The 21,141-nt window shown below is 36.9% G+C and overlaps 5 protein-coding genes and 1 long non-coding RNA gene across 8 annotated transcripts; 4 read left to right on the forward strand and 2 right to left on the reverse strand.

Moving 5' to 3' along the window:
• Positions 1–968: 968 nt before the first annotated feature.
• Positions 969–4,152, forward strand: AT5G16230 (Plant stearoyl-acyl-carrier-protein desaturase family protein; the record flags this gene model as incomplete). 2 transcript variants are annotated; one of them, NM_121628.4, is made up of 3 exons in its annotated part: positions 969–1,585; positions 2,855–3,362; positions 3,439–4,152. In NM_121628.4, 3 exons carry the CDS (start codon positions 1,458–1,460, stop codon positions 4,006–4,008), a joined length of 1,206 nt encoding a protein of 401 aa, NP_197127.1. In that variant the 3' UTR covers positions 4,009–4,152. The 2 variants fall into 2 exon arrangements, with proteins under 2 accessions (NP_197127.1, NP_001332411.1); NM_001343444.1 differs by lacking the exon at positions 969–1,585 and having other exon boundaries at positions 2,955–3,362; positions 3,439–4,132.
• Positions 2,558–4,009, reverse strand: AT5G16235. Of its 2 annotated transcripts, NR_143273.1 has the most exons (2): positions 2,986–3,892; positions 2,558–2,886 (listed from the first exon to the last, which is right to left on the reverse strand). It is a non-coding gene; the product is annotated as an other RNA (long non-coding RNA). The 2 variants fall into 2 exon arrangements; NR_143274.1 differs by having other exon boundaries at positions 2,567–4,009.
• A 651-nt stretch (positions 4,153–4,803) lies between the features above and the next one.
• On the forward strand, positions 4,804–8,025 carry AT5G16240 (Plant stearoyl-acyl-carrier-protein desaturase family protein). The gene is made up of 4 exons (NM_121629.3): positions 4,804–5,166; positions 6,295–6,793; positions 6,893–7,333; positions 7,581–8,025. Exons 1-4 carry the CDS (start codon positions 5,045–5,047, stop codon positions 7,701–7,703), a joined length of 1,185 nt encoding a protein of 394 aa, NP_197128.1. The 5' UTR covers positions 4,804–5,044; the 3' UTR covers positions 7,704–8,025.
• Positions 8,026–8,115: 90 nt separating this feature from the next.
• On the reverse strand, positions 8,116–9,015 carry AT5G16250 (uncharacterized protein). Its single transcript, NM_121630.4, has one exon. The coding sequence runs from the start codon at positions 8,877–8,879 to the stop codon at positions 8,328–8,330; it is 552 nt and encodes a 183-aa protein (NP_197129.1). The 5' UTR covers positions 8,880–9,015; the 3' UTR covers positions 8,116–8,327.
• Positions 9,016–9,204: 189 nt separating this feature from the next.
• Positions 9,205–13,898, forward strand: ELF9 (RNA binding (RRM/RBD/RNP motifs) family protein). The gene is made up of 15 exons (NM_121631.3): positions 9,205–9,469; positions 9,717–9,806; positions 9,905–10,039; positions 10,134–10,196; positions 10,285–10,505; positions 10,851–11,078; positions 11,481–11,573; positions 11,654–11,692; positions 11,785–11,871; positions 11,977–12,079; positions 12,204–12,284; positions 12,887–12,963; positions 13,050–13,130; positions 13,241–13,332; positions 13,434–13,898. The coding sequence occupies exons 1-15, from the start codon at positions 9,427–9,429 to the stop codon at positions 13,558–13,560; spliced, it is 1,560 nt and encodes a 519-aa protein (NP_197130.1). The 5' UTR covers positions 9,205–9,426; the 3' UTR covers positions 13,561–13,898.
• Positions 13,899–14,260: 362 nt separating this feature from the next.
• Positions 14,261–20,764, forward strand: SYN4 (sister chromatid cohesion 1 protein 4). Its single transcript, NM_121632.4, has 16 exons — positions 14,261–14,564; positions 14,822–14,970; positions 15,145–15,406; positions 15,506–15,603; positions 15,689–15,738; positions 16,105–16,157; positions 16,611–16,710; positions 16,926–17,394; positions 17,474–17,893; positions 17,997–18,135; positions 18,437–18,573; positions 18,674–19,542; positions 19,618–19,651; positions 19,873–19,984; positions 20,088–20,217; positions 20,296–20,764. The coding sequence occupies exons 2-16, from the start codon at positions 14,847–14,849 to the stop codon at positions 20,392–20,394; spliced, it is 3,096 nt and encodes a 1,031-aa protein (NP_197131.2). The 5' UTR covers positions 14,261–14,564; positions 14,822–14,846; the 3' UTR covers positions 20,395–20,764.
• Positions 20,765–21,141: the final 377 nt, after the last annotated feature.

Genomic DNA, 21,141 nt, shown 5'->3' on the forward strand with positions numbered 1-21,141 from the left:
TTTCTATACTAATATACTTATTTCTTTTGAAATTTCTTTCGTAGACACATACCCTCTTGAAGTCTTGATTGGATTGGAGTAGGTTTCTGGTTAAAGTATAGTTGGAAAAAGAAAAGAAAAAATATGTAACGCTTATACGTTAGAGGACCAAAGATAATATAACGTACGTCAGAGAATCATAATTAACGTAACACTAAAAATCATCAGTTACCTAAAAAGAAGACCAAAATTGTTTTTATGTTAACATGATCAATAGTGTTTAAGATAACAGAATGTCATGGAAATTAATCTAAAATACCTTTCTCTCCCGATTCGATTTTCAAGTGCAAGAAATCTTGTGATAGTATTACCTAGTTGGTTCTTAGTAGAATAGAAGAAATAATATCAAGTGACGAAATTTGAGAGATATATACTATATAGCGGTCAATAACGTTGATTAGTTTTGATATTTGGTGATCGACCGTGACTTTATTCCTTTGCTGTTTATGAGTAATTAGGATCTATCCTATTCTGTTTACTTTATAACATTGCGATTCTTGTGAAGGAAAATAACTAATTAGTATTTACGTCTCCAATTTTGTTGTCTTATTTCTTTCTTTTTGAAAAAGTCTTATTTTCTAACTCTGAACAGATTTCCATGGTCTTTCGTTTTATATGTACATTTCTTTCTTTTTTCTTGAATAGTACTCACCATCATTTTAGTTATTTTTTGAAAATTCTCATAGAATTTTTGACTTGACAGCCAATGAAGATATTACTTAAAATCAATAAGACTTAAACATCGTGAATTGGATTAAAATCCGCATATAATTAATGAGATATTCTAAGAAATATACTTTCTTTAAAAAGTAACACAACAACAATTTGGAAACGCCCAAGAAGGTTTGTATTTTAGAATCACGACTGATTAATTAAATGACTACCTTTAACTCGTAAATACCGATAATGGTAAATTGATAATAAGGGGAGGTTTTTCATGTATTTATTACACGGAGATTTATAATTAATGTTGTTCAAGTACACGTACTCTTTAACAAACAACAAATGTTGTGTACCTTACCAAAAAAAAAAAACAACAAATGTTGTGTAAGTACATATTTTTTCCACAGACAACTAGCTTTTTATGCGGGAGTTATCTATTTCTCCATAGATAAATGGCTTTTTCTACGGGAGTAATAATTCGGAATATTAGATGAATCGTTCAAAAAAAAAAACGAATTAATGACAAATAACCTAAAACTTAACAAATGTCCATGGTTAGCTTAAGGGATTAGTATAATTAATCACAGACGTAAATAATCAATGAGAGGAGAGAACACTCCAACTCAAGTCAACTCTTCTTGTATATATATAGAGACATATTCCTCCTTGTAACGCACAGCAACAAGTACAAGAGAGAGAGAGAAAGAATCAAAAACATCTGTCGCGGAGAGAGAGAGAAAGAGAGAAAGAGAAAAATGTCGATGGCTTTGCTTTTGACATCGCCGGCTATGAAGCAGAAGCCGGCGGTGATAACTTCTCCTCGCCGTGGTTCTTCTCCTTCTCGTCGTCTTCGAGTTTCTTGTGTTACCACAAACCCTGCTAGGTAACGATTTATTATTCGCTTTCTTTTTAATTATGTTAGATCTTCGATTTCATTTCTATAGTTTTTTTTTTTTTTTTTGGTAGTAGAGATGTATATGAATTTGCGTTTTCGTTGTCTTCTATTTATCATGTGATTATGCGGGATCTAAATCGTTAATCCGTCGTTTTCTTAACACATATAGATTATTTAAATCTATTTCGCTCGCAGTTACTTTAAAAGTTTTTTACTGGCTATTAGTTTAACGATTTATGTCATTTTTTTATTTGCAAGATTTTGTTGATTCACGAGTCTTAATGTTTATTAACATGATGAGCATTCATTAGTGCTATGTCCAATGAGACTATAATACTACTTTCTTAAAGACATTGGATTCCATGTATCTTCGTTAATCCCATTATTCATATTCGTATCATGATATAAACTTTTTTTTTGGTCCACCTGAAAACTTTTCTATATTGCAGAATCACTACACTTTTTTTATGTACACTTTATGAGTGTGTATGCATAAGTTGGTGATTGGTTTCACACGGATCATGACATTAGCTAGGTGACCTTAAGATCCTATATAGAGAGATAAGTTTGGTTGATTCCCTTATACAGATATTATTTGAGTAAACTTTAATCATTTTATGCTTGAACTTAAAATCGTTTAATTTGTTTCTTTTTCTTTTTGTTTTTCTGTTTTTGGGTTCATACTGAGACATAAAATCGTTTATTTAAGTAAACTTTTTCTTGTCAGACAAAGTACGATTCTACTTTTAAAAGGCTGGGTTGTTTTTCACAATTTTATTTTTACCCCACCATGCAAAATTATTGAACAAACGTACGTTGTTGTTTTTTTGTTTGTATTTGGTAAAATATTGTACATACGTTAGTTGACATATTAAAATCAATATACACATCAACAACATCCAAAATTCCAATCTGGTTATGGTGACACAACGTCTTCAAATAAAAACGATGGGACTAATAGACCAATCAATATCATCACAATTTTATATATATAAAATGAATACATTTCATAATTCTTTAAATAAAACTATAGAAATACAACGGAGTTGTTTTTTTAAGGGAGTTTATGTTAAAATTACATGTTGTGAAAGAATACGTATATATAACCACCACATTTATAGAGTTTACTGTAATTGTACTATTATTAACCCTTTTTATAGTTTTGTACTATAAAAAGATATCGCAAATCTTTTTTAACACGTATCCATGACTAATATCTGTTTGGTATTAAAATTTGTTCACCTCTTTTTTTTGTAGGAAGAAAAACGAAACATGCAATCATTTTCGACCTATCAAAGAAGTAAATAACCAATTAACACACACAATACCACAGGAGAAGCTTGAGATCTTCAAATCAATGGAAAATTGGGCAGAACAAAAACTACTACCTTATCTCAAACCGGTAGAAGATTCATGGCAACCACAAGACTTCTTACCTGCGCCAGAGAACGACGACGAATTCTACGACCGAGTAAAAGAGATCAGAGAAAGAACAAAAGAGATACCTGACGATTACTTTGTAGTTCTTGTGGGAGATATGATCACAGAAGAAGCACTTCCAACGTATCAAACGACGTTAAACACACTAGACGGTGTTAAGGATGAAACCGGTGGGAGTTTATCGCCGTGGGCTGTGTGGATTAGAGCCTGGACGGCGGAGGAAAACCGTCACGGTGACTTACTCAACAAGTATCTTTATCTAACTGGTCGTGTTGATATGCGACATGTTGAGAAGACTATACAATATCTTATTGGTTCTGGTATGGTAAGTATTTCACATTTATCGTTACTATTGATTTGGTTACATTATTAATATTTTTTTTGGCAACGTTACGTTTTAGGATTCGAAATTTGAGAACAATCCATACAATGGATTCATCTACACATCATTCCAAGAGCGAGCAACATTCATCTCTCACGGCAACACGGCTAGGCTAGCCACAACATACGGCGATGTTACCCTCGCGAAGATCTGCGGCACAATCGCTGCCGACGAGAAGCGACACGAGACGGCGTACACGAAGATAGTGGAGAAGCTATTCGAGATCGACCCTGACGGATCTGTTCAGGCGTTAGCGAGTATGATGAAGAAACGGATCACAATGCCGGCTCATCTTATGCACGACGGAAGAGATAACGATTTGTTTGATCATTACGCCGCCGTGGCGCAGCGGATTGGAGTTTACACGGCGGCGGATTACGCTGGGATACTTGAGTTTCTGTTGCGGCGGTGGAAGGTGGAGAGTTTGGGATTGGGGTTATCAGGAGAAGGAAGGAGAGCACAGGAGTACTTGTGCACCTTGCCGCAGAGGATCAAGAGGTTAGAGGAAAGAGCTAATGATAGGGTCAAACTTGTGTCAAAACCTTCTGTTTCGTTTAGCTGGGTTTTTGGTAGAGATGTGAAACTATAGATAGATATTTAAAATAACAAACAAACAAAAAAAAACCAAACAAATATAAATAAATAAATTATGTTTGTGATCAGGTTGCAAGTTGTCACTTGTGAATGTGAGTAACCAAACTATATAGTATATTTTAATAATTTTATATGGACATCTCACAAGTTTTCATTTATTCACCACTATATCCATCTTTTATTAACTTTATAATGTTTTGATCAGTCTTGAAACAACAATGAGGATAATTATAACAATGTTGATCTTCTGTCTATCCCAGTCGAGCCAGTTTGATCGGCTTCACGATTGTTAAACCATATCTCGTGTGAACAACTTGAACACCGGTAAAACGATTGATTCAATGATGGATATCATGATTCATTGTGTAATGTCTTTCGACAATTGAATAAATCCACTACTAGTTGAGAGTCTCTTTTGAAGATGACACATCTATTAATAACCCATATTGTTTGCAAAGCATGGAGCTAGGAGCATGGTCACAACTATTAAGAGATTGTAGTTGCATGCAGCCGTGATGACATAAAGACTTGGAGAAATTCGTGTCATAAGAAGAGTTTATTGTTATGAGTTATGACGACAATTCAGTGACACATGAATTGTTTTGTACCGTCATACTAAAAGATCTTTGTCGCGTAATATGATTTTGCTTTGACAGCATGATTACAATACGACAAGCATTTTTTGCGTTTCAAGCTGCAGCGGCCCATGGGCCTCTTTAACAAATAACGACAGAAGTAGACAAAACAGGTAAAGAAAATGGCAGTGATGTAATAAAAAAAACCTAGAAGGGACATTTAAGAGACTTTCAAACAGAGTCGTTTATGCAATAAATGCACACACACTTGCTGAAATAATCACGTTCCAGAGAGTTTTCTGAAATTGATCGTTTTGGTTCTTCACCTTTCCTTTTCTTTGCTTTCTGCTTCCTCCCTTAAATACATTTCACTCTGTTATCATCGATTTTTTTTTCTTATATCTCAATCTTATTTTGTTTGTCTTTTCTCCATTTTTGTTTCGTTAAGAAGAAACAATGGTTATGGCTATGGATCGGATCGCTTTGTTCTCTTCCTCATCATCTGTTTATCATCACGGTTCTTCTCATTCTCATGGCTCCAAATCTTCCAGAGTTTTCACTATTCGTTCCGACTCTACGTGAGTTTCTCTCTTCATTTCCAGAAATTCTGTTTATTTTTCTGTTTCCCCAAAATTTTCCTGATTTTGAGGTTTCGTTCTTTCTGGGGTTTAAGTTTGTTCAGCGATGATCATTATTAACATTGGCTTTTTATATGCAATCTCCTGCTTCTATCAAATTTGTATTTAAATGCAGATTTATTTCGTTCTGTGATTACTAATCTAAAGCATTGGCTTTTGATCATACGCTTGTGTGTGCTCTGTTCTTACGTATTGCTTAAAATGATCATTATATTTATAGTTAGTTACTTTTATTTAAAGCATTATAGTTACTTTTATCATATATATCTTCTCAGTTTGTTTTCTGCTGAAGCTATGGACATGTCACATGTTTGCGATCACATGTTTGACATCGCAAAACTCTTAATTTTTGCATTTAAAAAAAAAATCTGATAGGGAAATTGCAATCTTTGTCTTTCTTGTACAATTCAGTATTTGTAATCACTAGTTTATGGAGTATATGCATGCATGGATTGTTCCCTTTTTTTGACTAAACTATTATTTAATTTGGTTGTTGGCCTATCAGGCTACAATGTTCCATCAATGCTTTCTTAATTGATTGCTAGTGTAAGTCTTTTTAAAATCAAATCACATTCCACATAAATTGGTTAAGGCTTTTTAATATTGTCTTGACTTTTTGTAGATTGCGTTTACTCTATGTTTATGCATATGCACACATCTATGTATGTGTTTATATGCACTGTAGTTGGTCAAGTTAGGTCTGAAATGTTTTTGCTTGTTGTTTTGGTGATACTGTTTTGGTCAGAAGAAATTTTGATTTAGAGCATGCTTTGTCTTGTAGTACTGCAAGTGCCTTCACTGTTGTTATATCATCTATGATGAACACTGAATCACACATTAGCTTGTCTTTTTCTTTTAAGAAACTGATTATTCTCGTGTTGGGATATCTCCTTTTTGGAGGTGTCTTAAAGACTATAACTTGTTTGCAGTTGGTTACCTGAATAACACGAAACCCTATCATCTAATTCTGGTGGCTGTGTTAAATGTTAATTATAACAGTATTTTCAGTCTCTCAAGTTTCTTATTCTATTGATCATTTTGGAATCTTCTTTAATGGAAAAATTGCAGAGCGGTTGGAAGGAAACTGTATATTCCTCCTCGAGAGGTTCATCTTCAAGTGAAGTATTCAATGCCACCACAAAAGCTGGAGATTTTCAAGTCCTTAGAAGGATGGGCTAATGACAACTTGTTGGCTTACTTAAAACCTGTTGAGAAATCATGGCAACCAACTGATTTTCTCCCTGAACCTGAGTCAGAAGGATTCTATGACCAAGTTAAGGAGTTAAGAGAAAGGTGTAAGGAGCTCTCTGATGACTACCTTATAGTGCTTGTTGGTGATATGATCACAGAGGAAGCACTTCCGACTTATCAGACCATGATTAATACATTGGACGGGGTTAGAGATGAGACGGGAGCAAGTCCAACTCCTTGGGCAGTATGGACTAGGGCATGGACTGCGGAAGAGAATAGACATGGTGATCTTCTTAACAAGTACCTTTATCTGTCTGGACGAGTAGACATGAGACAGATTGAAAAAACTATTCAATACCTCATTGGTTCTGGAATGGTAAGCTCCTTTAGTATAATAATATGGCTAGCTTTTCTTATAAAGGCTAAACCTACAAGTCTCTTTTTTTGGTCGTATTGATTGTGTTTTGTTTTGTAGGATCCAAAAACTGAAAACAATCCTTACTTGGGATTCATATATACTTCTTTTCAAGAAAGAGCTACATTCATCTCCCATGGAAACACTGCTAGACTGGCAAAGGATCTTGGAGACTTGACACTTGGGAAGATTTGTGGCACCATTGCTGCTGATGAGAGGCGCCATGAACACGCCTACACCAAGATTGTAGAGAAGCTCTTTGAAATTGATCCTGATACCACAGTCGTGGGCTTTGCTGACATGATGAGGAAAAAGATCTCGATGCCTGCTCATTTGATGTATGATGGTCGTGATGATAATCTATTTGATCACTTCTCGTCCGTGGCCCAGAGGCTTGGTGTCTACACTGCCAAGGACTATGCTGATATACTGCAACATCTTGTGGAAAGGTGGAATGTGGAGAAGTTGTCAGACCTTTCTAGTGAAGGAAACAGGGCCCAGGTAACAACATTAGAACCATGAAACCGTTTTTGTTTTCTTGTTTTTGACTTGACATGAAACATCCAACTTCTATTAAGTTTGTTTACTTTGTTAAAAAACCTCACCTTGCATTAAGGAACTTACAGAACCTATCATATCTATAATTGCATTGTAACTTCTCCTGTGCACTTGGAGATTCATCAAATTGGAATCTGAGTTCTTTACACTCTACTCTGACTTTTCGCTTTGTTTTAATGGCTTCGAACAGGACTACCTCTGTGGATTACCTGCTAGAATCCGCAAACTTGAAGAGAGGGCTCAAGGGAGAACCAAAGAAGCAGCAAAAAACATACCATTCAGCTGGATTTTTGGTCGAGAAGTCAGGGCTTAAAAGAAGTAATGTTAAGCAATTAATTCTTCCATATTATAATCCCAAGCAAGCTATAAAAGATCTTCACCAACACCTTGATGAAGAAGCCAGAAGTATGTTATGTTGGAAACGTGTGTAGATAAAGTATGTGTTAGACTTTGCTTTGTTTGGATCACTTAAATGACTTACTCCAAAGAATTTGCTTTGTTTTGACGATTTTATTTATTTATTTCTGCACCTCTATTTGTTGCTAGTATTGAATCCACTTCTGTAATGTTTTCTCTTCTTCTGAATCCAATAAGATATTTAAAAAGTAAAATTTTGTGTTTCGTTCTCTCTACTTTCAAATTTGTTTCTTTTGTGGTTAACAGTAATTACCTCACTTTCTTCATAAACTGGTTGATTTTGTAAAAGTTCAATTTTTATGCATCAAGTTCCTATGTTTGTGTATCCGCTTAAGGAAACGAAGTGACAAATTATAAGAAAAGACTTTATATATGTAACAGATCATTGACGAATTACATCAAACACTCAAAAAACAAATGAACAAATCACAATAATACCCACCGAAACAGAACCATAAAACCAACATTTGATATTGATCTAACTCAACAGTTCTCACCACAAAACAAAAGGACACAAACTTTAAACTTGGAACGGCCATGGCCAGTCCTTCGGATTCTCCTCACTCTGAACCTTACCAGTTCTCTTCATCGCAACGCCATCACCACCATCGACATAAGCATAGTACTTCAAGAAGAAAGCACACACAAGAACGATCCAATCAAGACAAAAGATCACAATACAAAGACCACCACCGAGTTTCAAAATCACAGCAGCATCTTCCTCACGCACATACGACTTAAGACTCCCGAGGAATTTAGACGTGTTGGTGAAGATGAGAACAGAGACAGAGCCTTGGAATATAGCAGTGAGCACAGTTGCAACCATGTGAGCGGCGTACCAACGGTTTCTTCCGCAAGATGCAGCAGCGCAGCCTGAGACTGCGGCGGCGATTGTGGTGGCGTGGAGGAGGATGAGGAGGAATCCGCAGATGGAAGGGATTAGACGGAGAGAGAGTGTGAGGAAGATACAACTTGAAGCAGCGCCGAGAAGGATGTAGTTGGAGAAAAGGAAGATCTTGTGTGTATGGTAATGAGACTCTTCTACTGGTGATGAAGAAGAAATGAAACCCATGATGAGTTTTGAGTTTTTGAAAATTTTGGATTTTGAGAAATGGGTTTCGTTTTCTTTGATGAACAGAAGAAGAAGAAGAGTGTGTGATTCGTGGAATTGAGAAGAGCGCAACGAGTTTGTTTATGTAGAAGTTAGTGAAGAGAGAGATTGTAGAAGGTAAAGTTTCTAAATATGACCGTTGTTGAATCTGGAACGGCTGTTTTTGTAACGGCTAGTTTGATTTTAATAAGGTGGGCCCAATGATTGATTATAATATAATAATTATAAGGTGGGCCTAGTGGGCCGTGTATTGGTCATGTTTATCCGGGTATAATATACTGTAGTAGTAATAACTATAGTGGGGCCTAATGGGCCGTGTATTTGATTCATGTTTATCCGAGACAAGGATACGATTACTCTATATCCAAACAAGGTCAGGGTCCTCTACCGTCTTCCTCCTGCTTCCGCCATTCTTCGGACTTTTCGTCGTCGTCTCTCGAACGCGTCACTCTTATAGTCGGTTTTGTCGTTGTCAGTAATTTGCGATTTTTGAAGGTTAACGAGAAAAATGTCAGACTCTGATAATCTACAGCTTCCACCATCATCGACAGGTGAGACCTTCTTCTTCTTCTTCTTCTTCTTTCGCTTATTCAAATTTCCAAGCTACGTTCTTCTTTAGTGTTTTCGCGAGACGTTTTTTTGTAAAAGTCGGTTTCGTACAAGTTTCGATAGGATTTTTGTTGGGAGGGATTTCGAATTTTTCTTATTGGTAGAGAGTTCTTAGGGTTTAGAGGAGATTGATCAGATAATGAAAATTTGGGATGCTCATCTTTATCATCTGTATTTTGTTAATTCTAGGGGCAACAGTTGCAGCTACTGATGTTGGTTGGTACATTCTTGGTGAAAATCAGCAGAACCTGGGCCCTTATACTTTCTCTGAGCTATGTAGTAAGTGTTCATGTTAACAGATTCCTTGTTCTAGTAAGGTTTATAAGAAATACGAGCTATTAAGCGCTGTACTTTACTTGTTTGCTTTGATTGGGCAGACCATTTCAGGAATGGTTACCTACTAGAAACTACTCTAGTCTGGGCTGACGGAAGAAGCGAATGGCAGCCACTTTCTGCCATCCCCGATTTAATGTCAAGGATATCCGGAGCTGAGATTGCCTATCCAGCTGTAGGTAAGATCCTTCTCACCATTGCTAGATAATTGAATTCTTGGTATTTTTTCTAGTATCCCATATTCAGGGCACTTACTATTTGGTATCTGACCAGGTTCATCTGGGTTGATAAATGGATCTAATGCTGGAACCAGGCAAGAGAAGCAAGATTATACTGGTTAGTTATTTATGTAGAAAATGAATTCTTCAATGTTATAATTTGCAAAAGTGTCGACCATGCTTACCACGGTATGTTGTTATTGTAGCCTCTGCTAGTACTGAGGATGAATTTGAGAAATGGCAGAGAGAGATTAAAGACGCAGAAGCAGAGGCTGAAAGGTTGAAAAATGGTTCTGTCTCTGGTACTGAGCTTGTTGAAGATGATCATGAAAGGGCATCTTCACCACCTGAGGGCGAAGATGAGTTCACAGATGATGATGGAACAAAATATAAATGGGACAGAGCTCGTAGAGTATGGGTTCCTCAGGTAAGGCTTTGTTTTGTCCACCAAATCAACCATTCTTTCCCAGTTTCAACTATTTTAGTGAGCTCAGGTGTCCACCTGACTTCCAAGTCGTGAGTGGAATCATTTGTGTGTGTCATCTTGCTTGGTGGCTCATGGCTTTACCTTTTCTGAAGAAATTCTCAATTAATTTGACTATCTCCAATATTTTTATCTGTGTTTATCAAAATTGACTACCAGGAAACCTAACTAGCCTACTCATTGTATTATTTTCTCTTTACTGGTTTTGGTTTTTCCCTAAGGAGCATCTTTTGGAAGAGAAAGTAAGAACTTTTTTAATAACCTAATTGATGATGCTGTTTATTGTAGGACGATCCACCACTGGGTAGCGTTGACCCGTATGGACTCGAAGAGATGACCTTTGCTAAGGAAGACGAAGTATTTCCAACAATTAACATTCTTGATACTTCTGTTGATAAGAAGGATGCCTCTAAGGATGACGTGGCTGGTAAGAAAGAAGAAGATGGCTCTGATGAAACCGCTGAAATAAACAGTAACGGCAAGAGAAAGCTACCAGAGCCAGAAACTGAAAAGAAGGTTTTTCTTTCTTCTTCTTTTGTCTTCCTTTCGGTTTCGTAAATTAACCTTTGATTCATTTCTCTTCCTTGAGGTCATACATGTTACGTCATGTTTGGTCTCACTTAGCTCAACCTCGAGCTGTAAGTACTGGATTTCTTGATTGTGGAGTCTTGATTTTTCTTCAGCTGCTGAATTGTAGTGGGTAAATTACTTTTTTTACTGATGTGCACATCGTAAAGGGGAAAGAAAAACCAAATTGTTCTAAGACATCATACTTATATTGGGACTAGCAGAATACCTTTACTATTTTTTTGTATTAACTAGTAATGGTTGTTTGTGTTGTATGAATCAAAGAAACTAAAGTTGCAATTCCTCATGAAATTTTCTGCAAACGTTTCTAAGTTTCAAATTCATTTTCAGGAACCAAACAAGCCTCCAGATTCGTGGTTTGAGTTAAAAGTAAACCCACATATTTATGTTAATGGGTTGCCCGATGATGTCACCATCGAGGAAGTAAGTTGTGGTCATACTTCTTCTACCATTATGAATATCTGAAGCTTTTAAATGGACTGATAGTAGGTATATCATTACAGGTAGCTGAAGTTTTTTCTAAGTGCGGTATAATTAAGGAGGTAAATCTCACTATCTGAAGATTCTTCCTGTGTTTTATTTTGGAATCCTGTGTAAGTATCCCCTAACAATGTGGATCTGGTAAACAATTCAGGATGACACTGGCAAGCCTCGCATAAAGCTATACAGTGACAAGGCGACAGGAAAATTAAAAGGCGATGCTCTTATCTCCTATATGAAGGTAATGGCTATATTTGAAGTTCTGTCCTCATGGGATGCATAAGGTTATGATTTTAAACTTTGTCTATTTTTCATCTTCATGTGTATTTGTTTTTGTTTTCACTAGGAGCCCTCAGTGGATCTGGCAATTAAAATCTTAGACGGGGCTCCGTTACGTCCTGCTGATAAGCTCCTCATGTCAGTTTCTCGAGCTAAGTTCGAGCAGAAAGGTTAATACTATTGCACATTTGTTGTATAACAACTTATCGGTTATGTAAAACATCCCATCTGTGGCTTTAGTTTCGGCAATATTTTACTTATGGTTTTTATTGGCTTTACTTTTTTTTTACTCAGGGGAGAGATTTATAACTAAGCAAACCGACAACAAGAAGAAAAAGAAGCTTAAAAAGGTCGAGCAAAAGTTGCTTGGATGGGGTACGTTTTCGCTTTCGTGTACTAAAAACTTACCTTATCTCTAGAAAGACGCATAATAGAGAAATATACTAGGAGATGCTAGAGATTCATTTCCTTACGACCATAGGAAGGTTTATTGTTAAAATTATAATTTCTTTTACTAGGAAAAGATGTATCTATATTGTCTGTGCTTTACCAGATCTTTGTGGAACTCTCTAAACTTAACCATTACTTAGCAAAAAGACTGCACTAAAGACTTTTAACCTAATCAATTTTGGAAAGAAACCTTTTAATGACGAGAGTTTAGAAACACGATATAGGGGTTACAGACATATCATTCTTTTCTTATTCTTTCTGGTGACTTGTGATATCTTAACTGATGAGCGTTTCCTGTTATTGAGCCATTTTTTCCTCCTACTATGTTTATTTAGGTCAGTGGCCATTGCGGATGCATGGATCAAAAGGGAACATATAGTCATGTCAATATTATCTATTTCTGATTATTCCTAGTTGATTTTGAGCATATTAAAATCAAAAGAAATGACCATTTTAGTTGTTGAAGTTGGAGATTGTTCCTAGTGGATTCTAAATTTTATCACATTTCCTCTCTTTTGTTGACGTAGGTGGTACAGATGATTCTAAGGTCTCAATACCTGCAACGGTTGTTCTGCGCTACATGTTCAGTCCAGCTGAGTTGATGGTAGGTCTTGTCCAATAGTTAATATGAGAAATGTTGCTATTTTTAAGAGTAGCTGATATAGCTTTGAGCATTTACTCTGTTTGCAGGCTGATGAGGATCTGGTTGCTGAGTTAGAGGAAGACGTGAAAGAGGAGAGTTTGAAGCATGGACCGTTCGACTCAGTGAAGGTAATAATATGATTTCTTTTTATCTTAAGCTGGTGGTCTTGCTTGCTGCATATAGCTTTGTGGAAAACTTGAGATTATTTTGGAGTACCAATCGAATCTCTTCTTTACAGGTATGTGAGCATCATCCACAGGGTGTTGTTCTTGTAAGATTCAAGGATCGGAGAGATGCACAGAAATGTATAGAAGCAATGAACGGTCGATGGTACAAACTCTCCTGAGTCATCATTTCCGCCTAATTGCCATTAGAGTCGGTATTGAGTCTGATGCTTACATGTACTTCTTTCTGTTTCTGGATGAATGCAGGTATGCAAAGAGACAGATACATGCGAGCCTCGATGATGGATCAGTGAACCATGCTACAGTTAGGGATTTTGATTTGGAAGCGGAACGGTTAGATCAGTTTGCAGCTGAACTGGAAGCTGCTGAGTAAAAAACAAAAGCACAATGATCTAAAGCTGGGAAGATTTGGATTATTATTCTGGGAAACTCAGGTTTCTGATGTAAATCACTAGGCACAGACACATCTGAATCAGACCAACGCAAACCCAGAGGACCGGTTTTATCTAGTACTAGTAGTATTACCTGTAGTGAAATTAACGAATAAGACTGCACTTGCAAGTGTATTTTGATATTCGTTGACTAAAAACCTTTACTACTATGTAATACGATTTTCTTCTAGAAATTTGAAAAATCGGAATTTAAAAGTTATGCTTCACTATATTTTTTCCTTATTTGTTAAATCATGATACTTAGCAGTTTTTGTGTGACACCATCACATGAATTTTTGTTTCTATCAATCATTTGTTTAAAATACTTTGTATTGTAGTTTGGACCTAAATTTCATACTTTTACAGCAGAATGTTGTCAGATGATCTCTAATAACAGAATCTTTATTTTTCTGTTTTTCTTATTAAAAAGTTTCGATTTTTTTCAGATTTCCCGCAATGAGGCAAAAGAAGCCGCCGAGTTGAAATATTTTGAAAAAAATGGAAAAACCCAAAATATTTTCAAGTAATAATTAAATGAAGTTAAATACTGTTGGGGCTAGTTGACGAAAACAAAAATTGTTGAAAAATGATCTAAATCTAAAGCTATGCGGGACCCGCTAATCTCTTAACCAATGAGAGAACGACGTATGTCACGGAACATGTGTTTCTTTGCCGCACCAAATCCCTCATTTAATCAAAAATCAACCAAAGATCCAAATTTCGAAACTTTTTAGTTTTTTTTGCATATCGCAATTTCCACAAATTTTACTGTTTTCCTTGGCTGTTGTTGTGTCTGAATCTCCAAGAAGAAAGAGTTGTGTCTTTAAGATTCTGCTTTTACCCAAATTGGGTGTTCTTTTTCCAAGTTTCTGAGAATTAGGGTTTCCGCGAGGACTCTGTTCAAATCGAGCTGTTTTGGACTTGTTTGAGCTTGGTCAATTCTACGGTAATTGATCTACCCTTTGCTCTCTATTCTACTTACCGAAGTAGTCTAGTGTCTCTGCTCAGTGGCAATTGCGAGACTTTGTTGTCGGTTTGAGCTATTTCGATTCTGTTGTCGAAATTTGGAAACTTTTTTTGATTCTCTATAGACGTATCTTTGGGGCTGAAGAAAGGGATTTTGTTATCTGAATAGTTTTTGAAGCTCAATTTTGTTACGGTGAAATTCTAACAAGTTGGTTCCTTTTTGTTGAATTTTTTTAGGGTTTTTTGGTATAGAGGACGAGGAATGTTTTATTCGCAGTTTATATTAGCTAAGAAAGGGCCACTTGGGACAATATGGATTGCTGCCCATTTGGAGAGGAAGCTTCGAAAGAATCAGGTCGCTGATACTGATATTGGAGTCTCCGTTGGTGAGTATTTTGCTACCTTTTGCTTTTGTGTACAATACCTCTGATTCAGGTCTCAGTTCGTTGTGCTCACTAGGGTTAGCAGAAGCTAAAGTTTCCTTCTTTTTCAGTTGTTATGTGGCTAAACAAGTTCATCTAAAATATTTCCTAATATAACTAATTTCTTTTTCTGAGCAGATTCTATTCTCTTTCCGGAAGCTCCGATTGCATTGCGATTGTCTAGTCATCTTCTGCTTGGTGTTGTGCGTATATATTCGAGAAAGGTGAATTACCTCTTTGATGATTGCAGTGAGGCATTGCTTAAGGTAAAGCAAGCTTTTCGCTCTGCTGCTGTTGACCTACCCCCTGAAGAATCTACAGCGCCGTATCACTCTATTACGTTGCCAGAGACATTTGATCTTGATGACTTTGAGCTTCCAGACAATGAGATCTTTCAGGGGTTGGTTTCTTTATGTTTTAACATTCAAACTCGTATTCCACTCTTACTCCAATTTGCATAATTTGTTTATTTGTTGCTCCTTGTTTTCCTGTCTAGCAGTAATTACGTTGATCATCATGTTAGTACAAAAGAGCAGATCACCCTTCAGGATACCATGGATGGCGTTGTATACTCAACGTCACAATTTGGATTAGATGGTCAGTGGTTGTTTCATATTTGCTTGTCTTTAGTTTGTAGATAGCTATGCCGTAGATAAGCAAAGTCATTTTAAAACTTTTGCAGAGCGATTTGGTGATGGCGACACTTCTCAAGCTGCTTTGGATCTTGATGAGGTATTTTTGTGTTTATAATAGATATTTTCTACTTTGTTCAAGTCATTTTGGAACAAGAAATAGGATAACCATATAGAAAGCTGAATATGAAGAGGTTATCTGTAGATTTCATTTGCTTTTAGATTTTGGGTTCTTTCTCTCCTCTGTTTGGGTAGACGCAGCAGCTGGAAGCTCTGATTGGTATCCAGTTGCGGAGTCCTAGACCGTGAAAAGCTTGTAATTTGAAGTGTTAGGTTGCAGTCATGTTGTAGCGTCAGGATAATGTTGATGTTTTCTTTTTCTAGTGAAGCTTTGCATATTTGCAATCAGAACTTCTCTCTTATTATTTTGGATGTGATCTTTTATCATTCCTCTCTTGTTGTGCAGGCAGTATTCCAGGACAAGGATGTTATTGGATCCGACGATGAGGGAGTTCCAGGGTCAGTTTTTGTTCATTATCTTTGGCTATATTCTTTGTAGCATAATTGCTTTTATGCTTCCCTATGGTTCCTCTCAAATTAACTATCGAAGTGTCAGCTTGATCTTCTTTTCTGGAGCTGTTCAGTACCTTTTCTATATTTTCATACCGCTACTTCAGATTGTTATCATAGATTTTAAATGCTCACATTAGGGAAGATCTCGAGTTGACTGAATGATAAAAAGCTTTGCGTTTTGGCGCTTGAATGTGTGTGTTTCAAGCTTTGTAACCATGCTTTTTAAGTTCCATGACATTCATACCTTGAGTTTGTGTTTGTTCTGTAATTGGATTGTGAATTAGAACTGCAATTCTGTGAGTCTTATCCTTCTTGGATGTGGACCTTTGGTGCATAATTTGGACGTGCAAATTATCAATCAAAAGTTTTACTTATGTAAGATATTCTATTTGTTGATAGTATTGATCACAACGCGTATCTGGATGCGGCAGCACCCGGGATAAAGGATTCGATGGAAGGAGTCTCTGAAGCCATGCCCATGGATTTTAATGAAGAGCAGGTGCGTACCATACATAATGCACGAGGGCATACCTATAGTTGCTTAATAATTGTCACCTGAGTCACAGTGCTTAATGTGATATATTTTACTTTGCATTATGTCTGAATGTACATTGCAGTTACAGACTCCAAATTTACAATTTGTTTACACAGATTTATTGGCTTACTTTTCTGGTAAGACTATTGGATAGTATTGTGAATCTCTCTTTTTGATAGGTTGAAGATCTTGCTATGAATAATGAGTTCATCGAAGATGCTCAAGCTCCTCAAACTCCTGGATTAGTTGAGGTGCCAAACTCGTCTAGTGTGAGAGAGCAGATGGCATGCGATGATCACATGGACGTAGAGGATCTGAATGCAGAAGAAGGTATAAAGTCCTCTGGGGAGCTGAATGCTAATGAGATGCCTAAACGTGGGGAAGACCTGTCTTCTGAATATAATGCCCCAGAATCAGCAGTTACTCCTGTGGAGGTAGATAAGTCACAGATAGATGAAAATGTCAACACACAAAATGAGCCGGAGGAGGAGAGGGCAGAGCATGTACATGTTACATCTCCATGTTGTTCTCACATCACCACCGAGATGGAGGATCCTGGTCAAGTAATGAATGAGGCAGGAGCTAATGTTGTACCTGATAAACCCGATGCTGTTCCTCCACTTGAAACCCCTGGAGAAGAGAACCGAGGTTTGTTGGCAAAGAAAATTGCAAACCTTATACGACATCTTAGTGCCTGCCTTATGCTTATAATTTTTATTGTTGCCAGATCATTTTGCCATTGCCACTGAGGTCAATCAGGAAACAGATTCTAGTTTACAAGGAGATGAGCAAGCGTACAGTAGACCAGATGGGCAGCTGAATAATGCACACGAAACTGATGAACAGTTGGGAAATTTGACTGGATTTACCGATTCTGATTTCCCTCCACCTGAGAAGGTATTAGCTGTACCTAACAGACAGGGGGATGGAAATGATTTCATGGTTGAATCTACACCAGATAAAGAAGACCCTGGCACATGTAATGATGATGCGGGGAATAATAACATTACTGGGAAAAAACGCACTTTTACTGAGAGCACACTAACTGCAGAAAGTTTGAACTCTGTGGAGTCAGTTGGACTGATTCAGTCAAAGAGAACTGCAGATTCTGTCCCTGATGACGATGATTTGTTGTCTTCTATCTTAGGTATCAGTTTATTTTGGATACTCTGTCTGTTCTTTTATACATTCTATTGCTCTTTGAGCTAGCTTTATGGATCAATTATCGTTGAATTTTTTTTTTTTTTCAGTTGGAAAGTCATCCTTTCTGAAGATGAGGCCTACCCCTGTGCTTGAACCAGCAACTACAAAACGGTTACGATCTGCTCCCCGCTCTACTGCCACAAAGAGGAAGGTTCTAATGGATGACCCTATGGTCTTGCATGGCGAGTATGTTTGTCTTACTGTTTTCTTATATCTGATTTTCTTATACCTTAGTTTTTTTGTTCCACTGCTCCAAGTGGACCTTTCATAGAAGTTCTTGTTTTAGCTACTTAGGTTCAAGACAGCTAGAGTCAGAAGTAAATTAATGTGAATCTTGAATTCGTTTGACTACTGATTTTTTCTTTACTGTAATTGGAGTTTGGTCTTCTTTTAAGTTTCACACCTTTAATTACCTAGGAGCGATATTTTTTTACCTTATCTCAATTTGTATTTGTTTTCTTCTGATGTTGCCTACTTTTCTGTTTAGCATTATACGTCAACAACTGACAAACACTGAAGATATACGGCGCGTGCGAAAGAAGGCACCTTGCACCGTTCCTGAAATCGTAATGCTTCAAAGGCAGGCTTTGGAGGATGGACTCTTTAAGGAGCCAATATTTACTGGTAAGTTCATGACACTAAAATGTAGACCGTTCTATACACGTTCTGTTGATTGTTCTTATAATCTGCAGTTATATAGCTAATATGTTTCACTGATTTTCAGGTATGTCAGTGGAATTAGTATCTCTGCACACTGAGCCGTATGATCTAAGAGGAATCATGATAATTGAGAATGATGACCGTCATGCTTCTGTTGGAGCGGTGGAAGATAATGAATGTTCTGTTACGGCCGTGGAAGAAAATAAAACGGAAGAAAGCTCTGATCCGCAAGCTCACCCAAATGATTGTGAGGAGCAACCTGGTACGGCTCATACTCACCCGCAGGAGGAACAAACCATAAACCAACAGGAAGAGCTGAAAGATGATAATGAGCTTGCTGAAAAATCTGACTTGGAGGTTTTGAAGGAAGGCAATGGAGCTGCTGATGAAGTAAATCTTGTAGTGATTGACGATGTCAGTCAAATACCGTCTGAGGAAAAACTCGACCGTGTAGAGGATTTACAGGTTGAAGAATCCCATGAAAACCATGATGGAGAAGGCGGGCAGGATGTTTGTGCGGATCCTAATGAAAAAAGTTGCACTGACGTTATTGAAATTGCTGAAGGCGATACAGATATCAACCCCATTTTCAATGAGATGGACTTGAAAGTTGAAGATGAACTTCCACATGAAGATGAGAAAACGGATGCATCAGCTGAAGTTAGCGAGCTTGGGAGAGACGATCAGACTCCATGCGATAACACAGTTGGGTCTACTGAAACTGGATGCCTAGAAGCTGGTGATTTGAGTAACATGGCTTTGGAAAATTGCAATGAACCTCTGGTGGAAGCGAATAGTGATGGGTTGAATCCAGAGACAGAGTCTTATAACAAATACGAACCGCATAATGAGATGTCTAATGAGGAGGCGTCTATGCAAAATGCATTAGATGGAGAGCATACTTCTCGTGATGGTCTTATGGGAGACAATGATGTAAGTTTCTTTGTTGCGTCATATCCTTATTCAAGTAAGACATGTCCCTGACTCTCTTGTTATCTTATGGTGTAGGAAATGGATACCATGGAAAATGCACATGACACAGGTTCTAAGCCTTTTCGAATTTCAATTCTTTTCTTTTCCAAATGGTCTGTATCCTCTTCATTTGATCAATGGGACTGATACTCTGGTCATCATATCCTGGTTCAAAACTGGACTCAACAAGCTTAAACTTGGAGCATAATTTGGATACGAGATGCTGCTAGTGCTATTCCCGATGATTTCTCAATGGTTCTTCTTATTAATTTCTTGCATTCGTGTCTTCAGGATTTTTGAACGTCGATGATGATGAAGTAGATGAAGATCATGAGGAGGATGACATACAATATGATGATGAAACTCGTCTTCTAGAAAACAGTGGATGGTCTTCTCGTACTAGGTCTGTACAGTTTATGACTTGCTCAGATTTTAGCTTCTATCATGTGAGAGACGTGATGTGATGGGCTTGAATTATGAAAGCTTCTGATTCTCTTTACTTTTAGGGCTGTGGCAAAGTATCTCCAGACGTTATTTGATAAAGAAACCGAGAATGGGAAGAATGTTCTTGTGGCAGACAAACTTTTAGCTGGGAAAACCCGTAAAGAAGCATCGAGAATGTTTTTCGAAACCCTGGTATGTCCATAACACAACCCTAAACTAAAAAAAAAACTCTGATCTTGAATCTGTCTTATTGTTTTGCCAATTTTGCAGGTTCTTAAAACAAGAGATTACATCCAAGTCGAACAAGGGAAGCCCTATGAAAGCATCATCATAAAACCGCGACCAAAGCTCACCAAATCCATCTTCTAGATGGAGAAGATCAGTCATATAGTTGCAGATAGCTAGTTTGGTCCAATCCGAGAATATCATTCGAAATGATTCTACTTCTCCAAAGTTAATACACTTTCCCTTTTTAAGGCAATGTAGTAGTAATAGTAGTATCAATGGTGTTGTAGGCTATCCAAGTAGCTGGAGATTGGTGTTTGTCATTATTTACCTTTATATATAATGAGTTGTTGTTGTATATGTATATATTGGTGTAACCATGAGCACCAAGTTTAAATTTGAGAGATGCTAATTTTATTTTCTTTGGATAACCAAAGTTGTCAGGTTTGTGTGATATTGAAACCTGAGAATACTGAGGAAACATTTTATTCAATAAATAGTACTTTTCATATAAGATAAAGTCTCTACGTTCTTGTGAAGTGAAATTGTTTCCTCAAATGGTTTTCTAGTAAATGATCCTTTTCCCCATTATTATCATCAACGATTTTAGAGTTAAAACTACAAGAATTCAAGAATAGAAGAGTCAAATGTACGTTGAAACAAGGAAATGGCAAATTTTTAGCCGTTTAGTATATATATTTTTTTCTTTGAAGCCATTTAAGATATTGGATTGTACAATGACATTTTTTTGTTGTTAAACACCCGATTTTGTTTAAATTTACGAGAATTAGTGAACATAATACTCACATTTAAACTTTATCAAATGCAAGTTCTGCATTTCCAATTTCTCAAGTTTTTTTTCTCTTTTATAAATCAGATAATCTAATAAAA

Source organism: Arabidopsis thaliana, chromosome 5 (assembly GCF_000001735.4).
Source record: "Arabidopsis thaliana chromosome 5, partial sequence".
Classification (NCBI taxonomy): Eukaryota; Viridiplantae; Streptophyta; class Magnoliopsida; order Brassicales; family Brassicaceae; genus Arabidopsis; species Arabidopsis thaliana.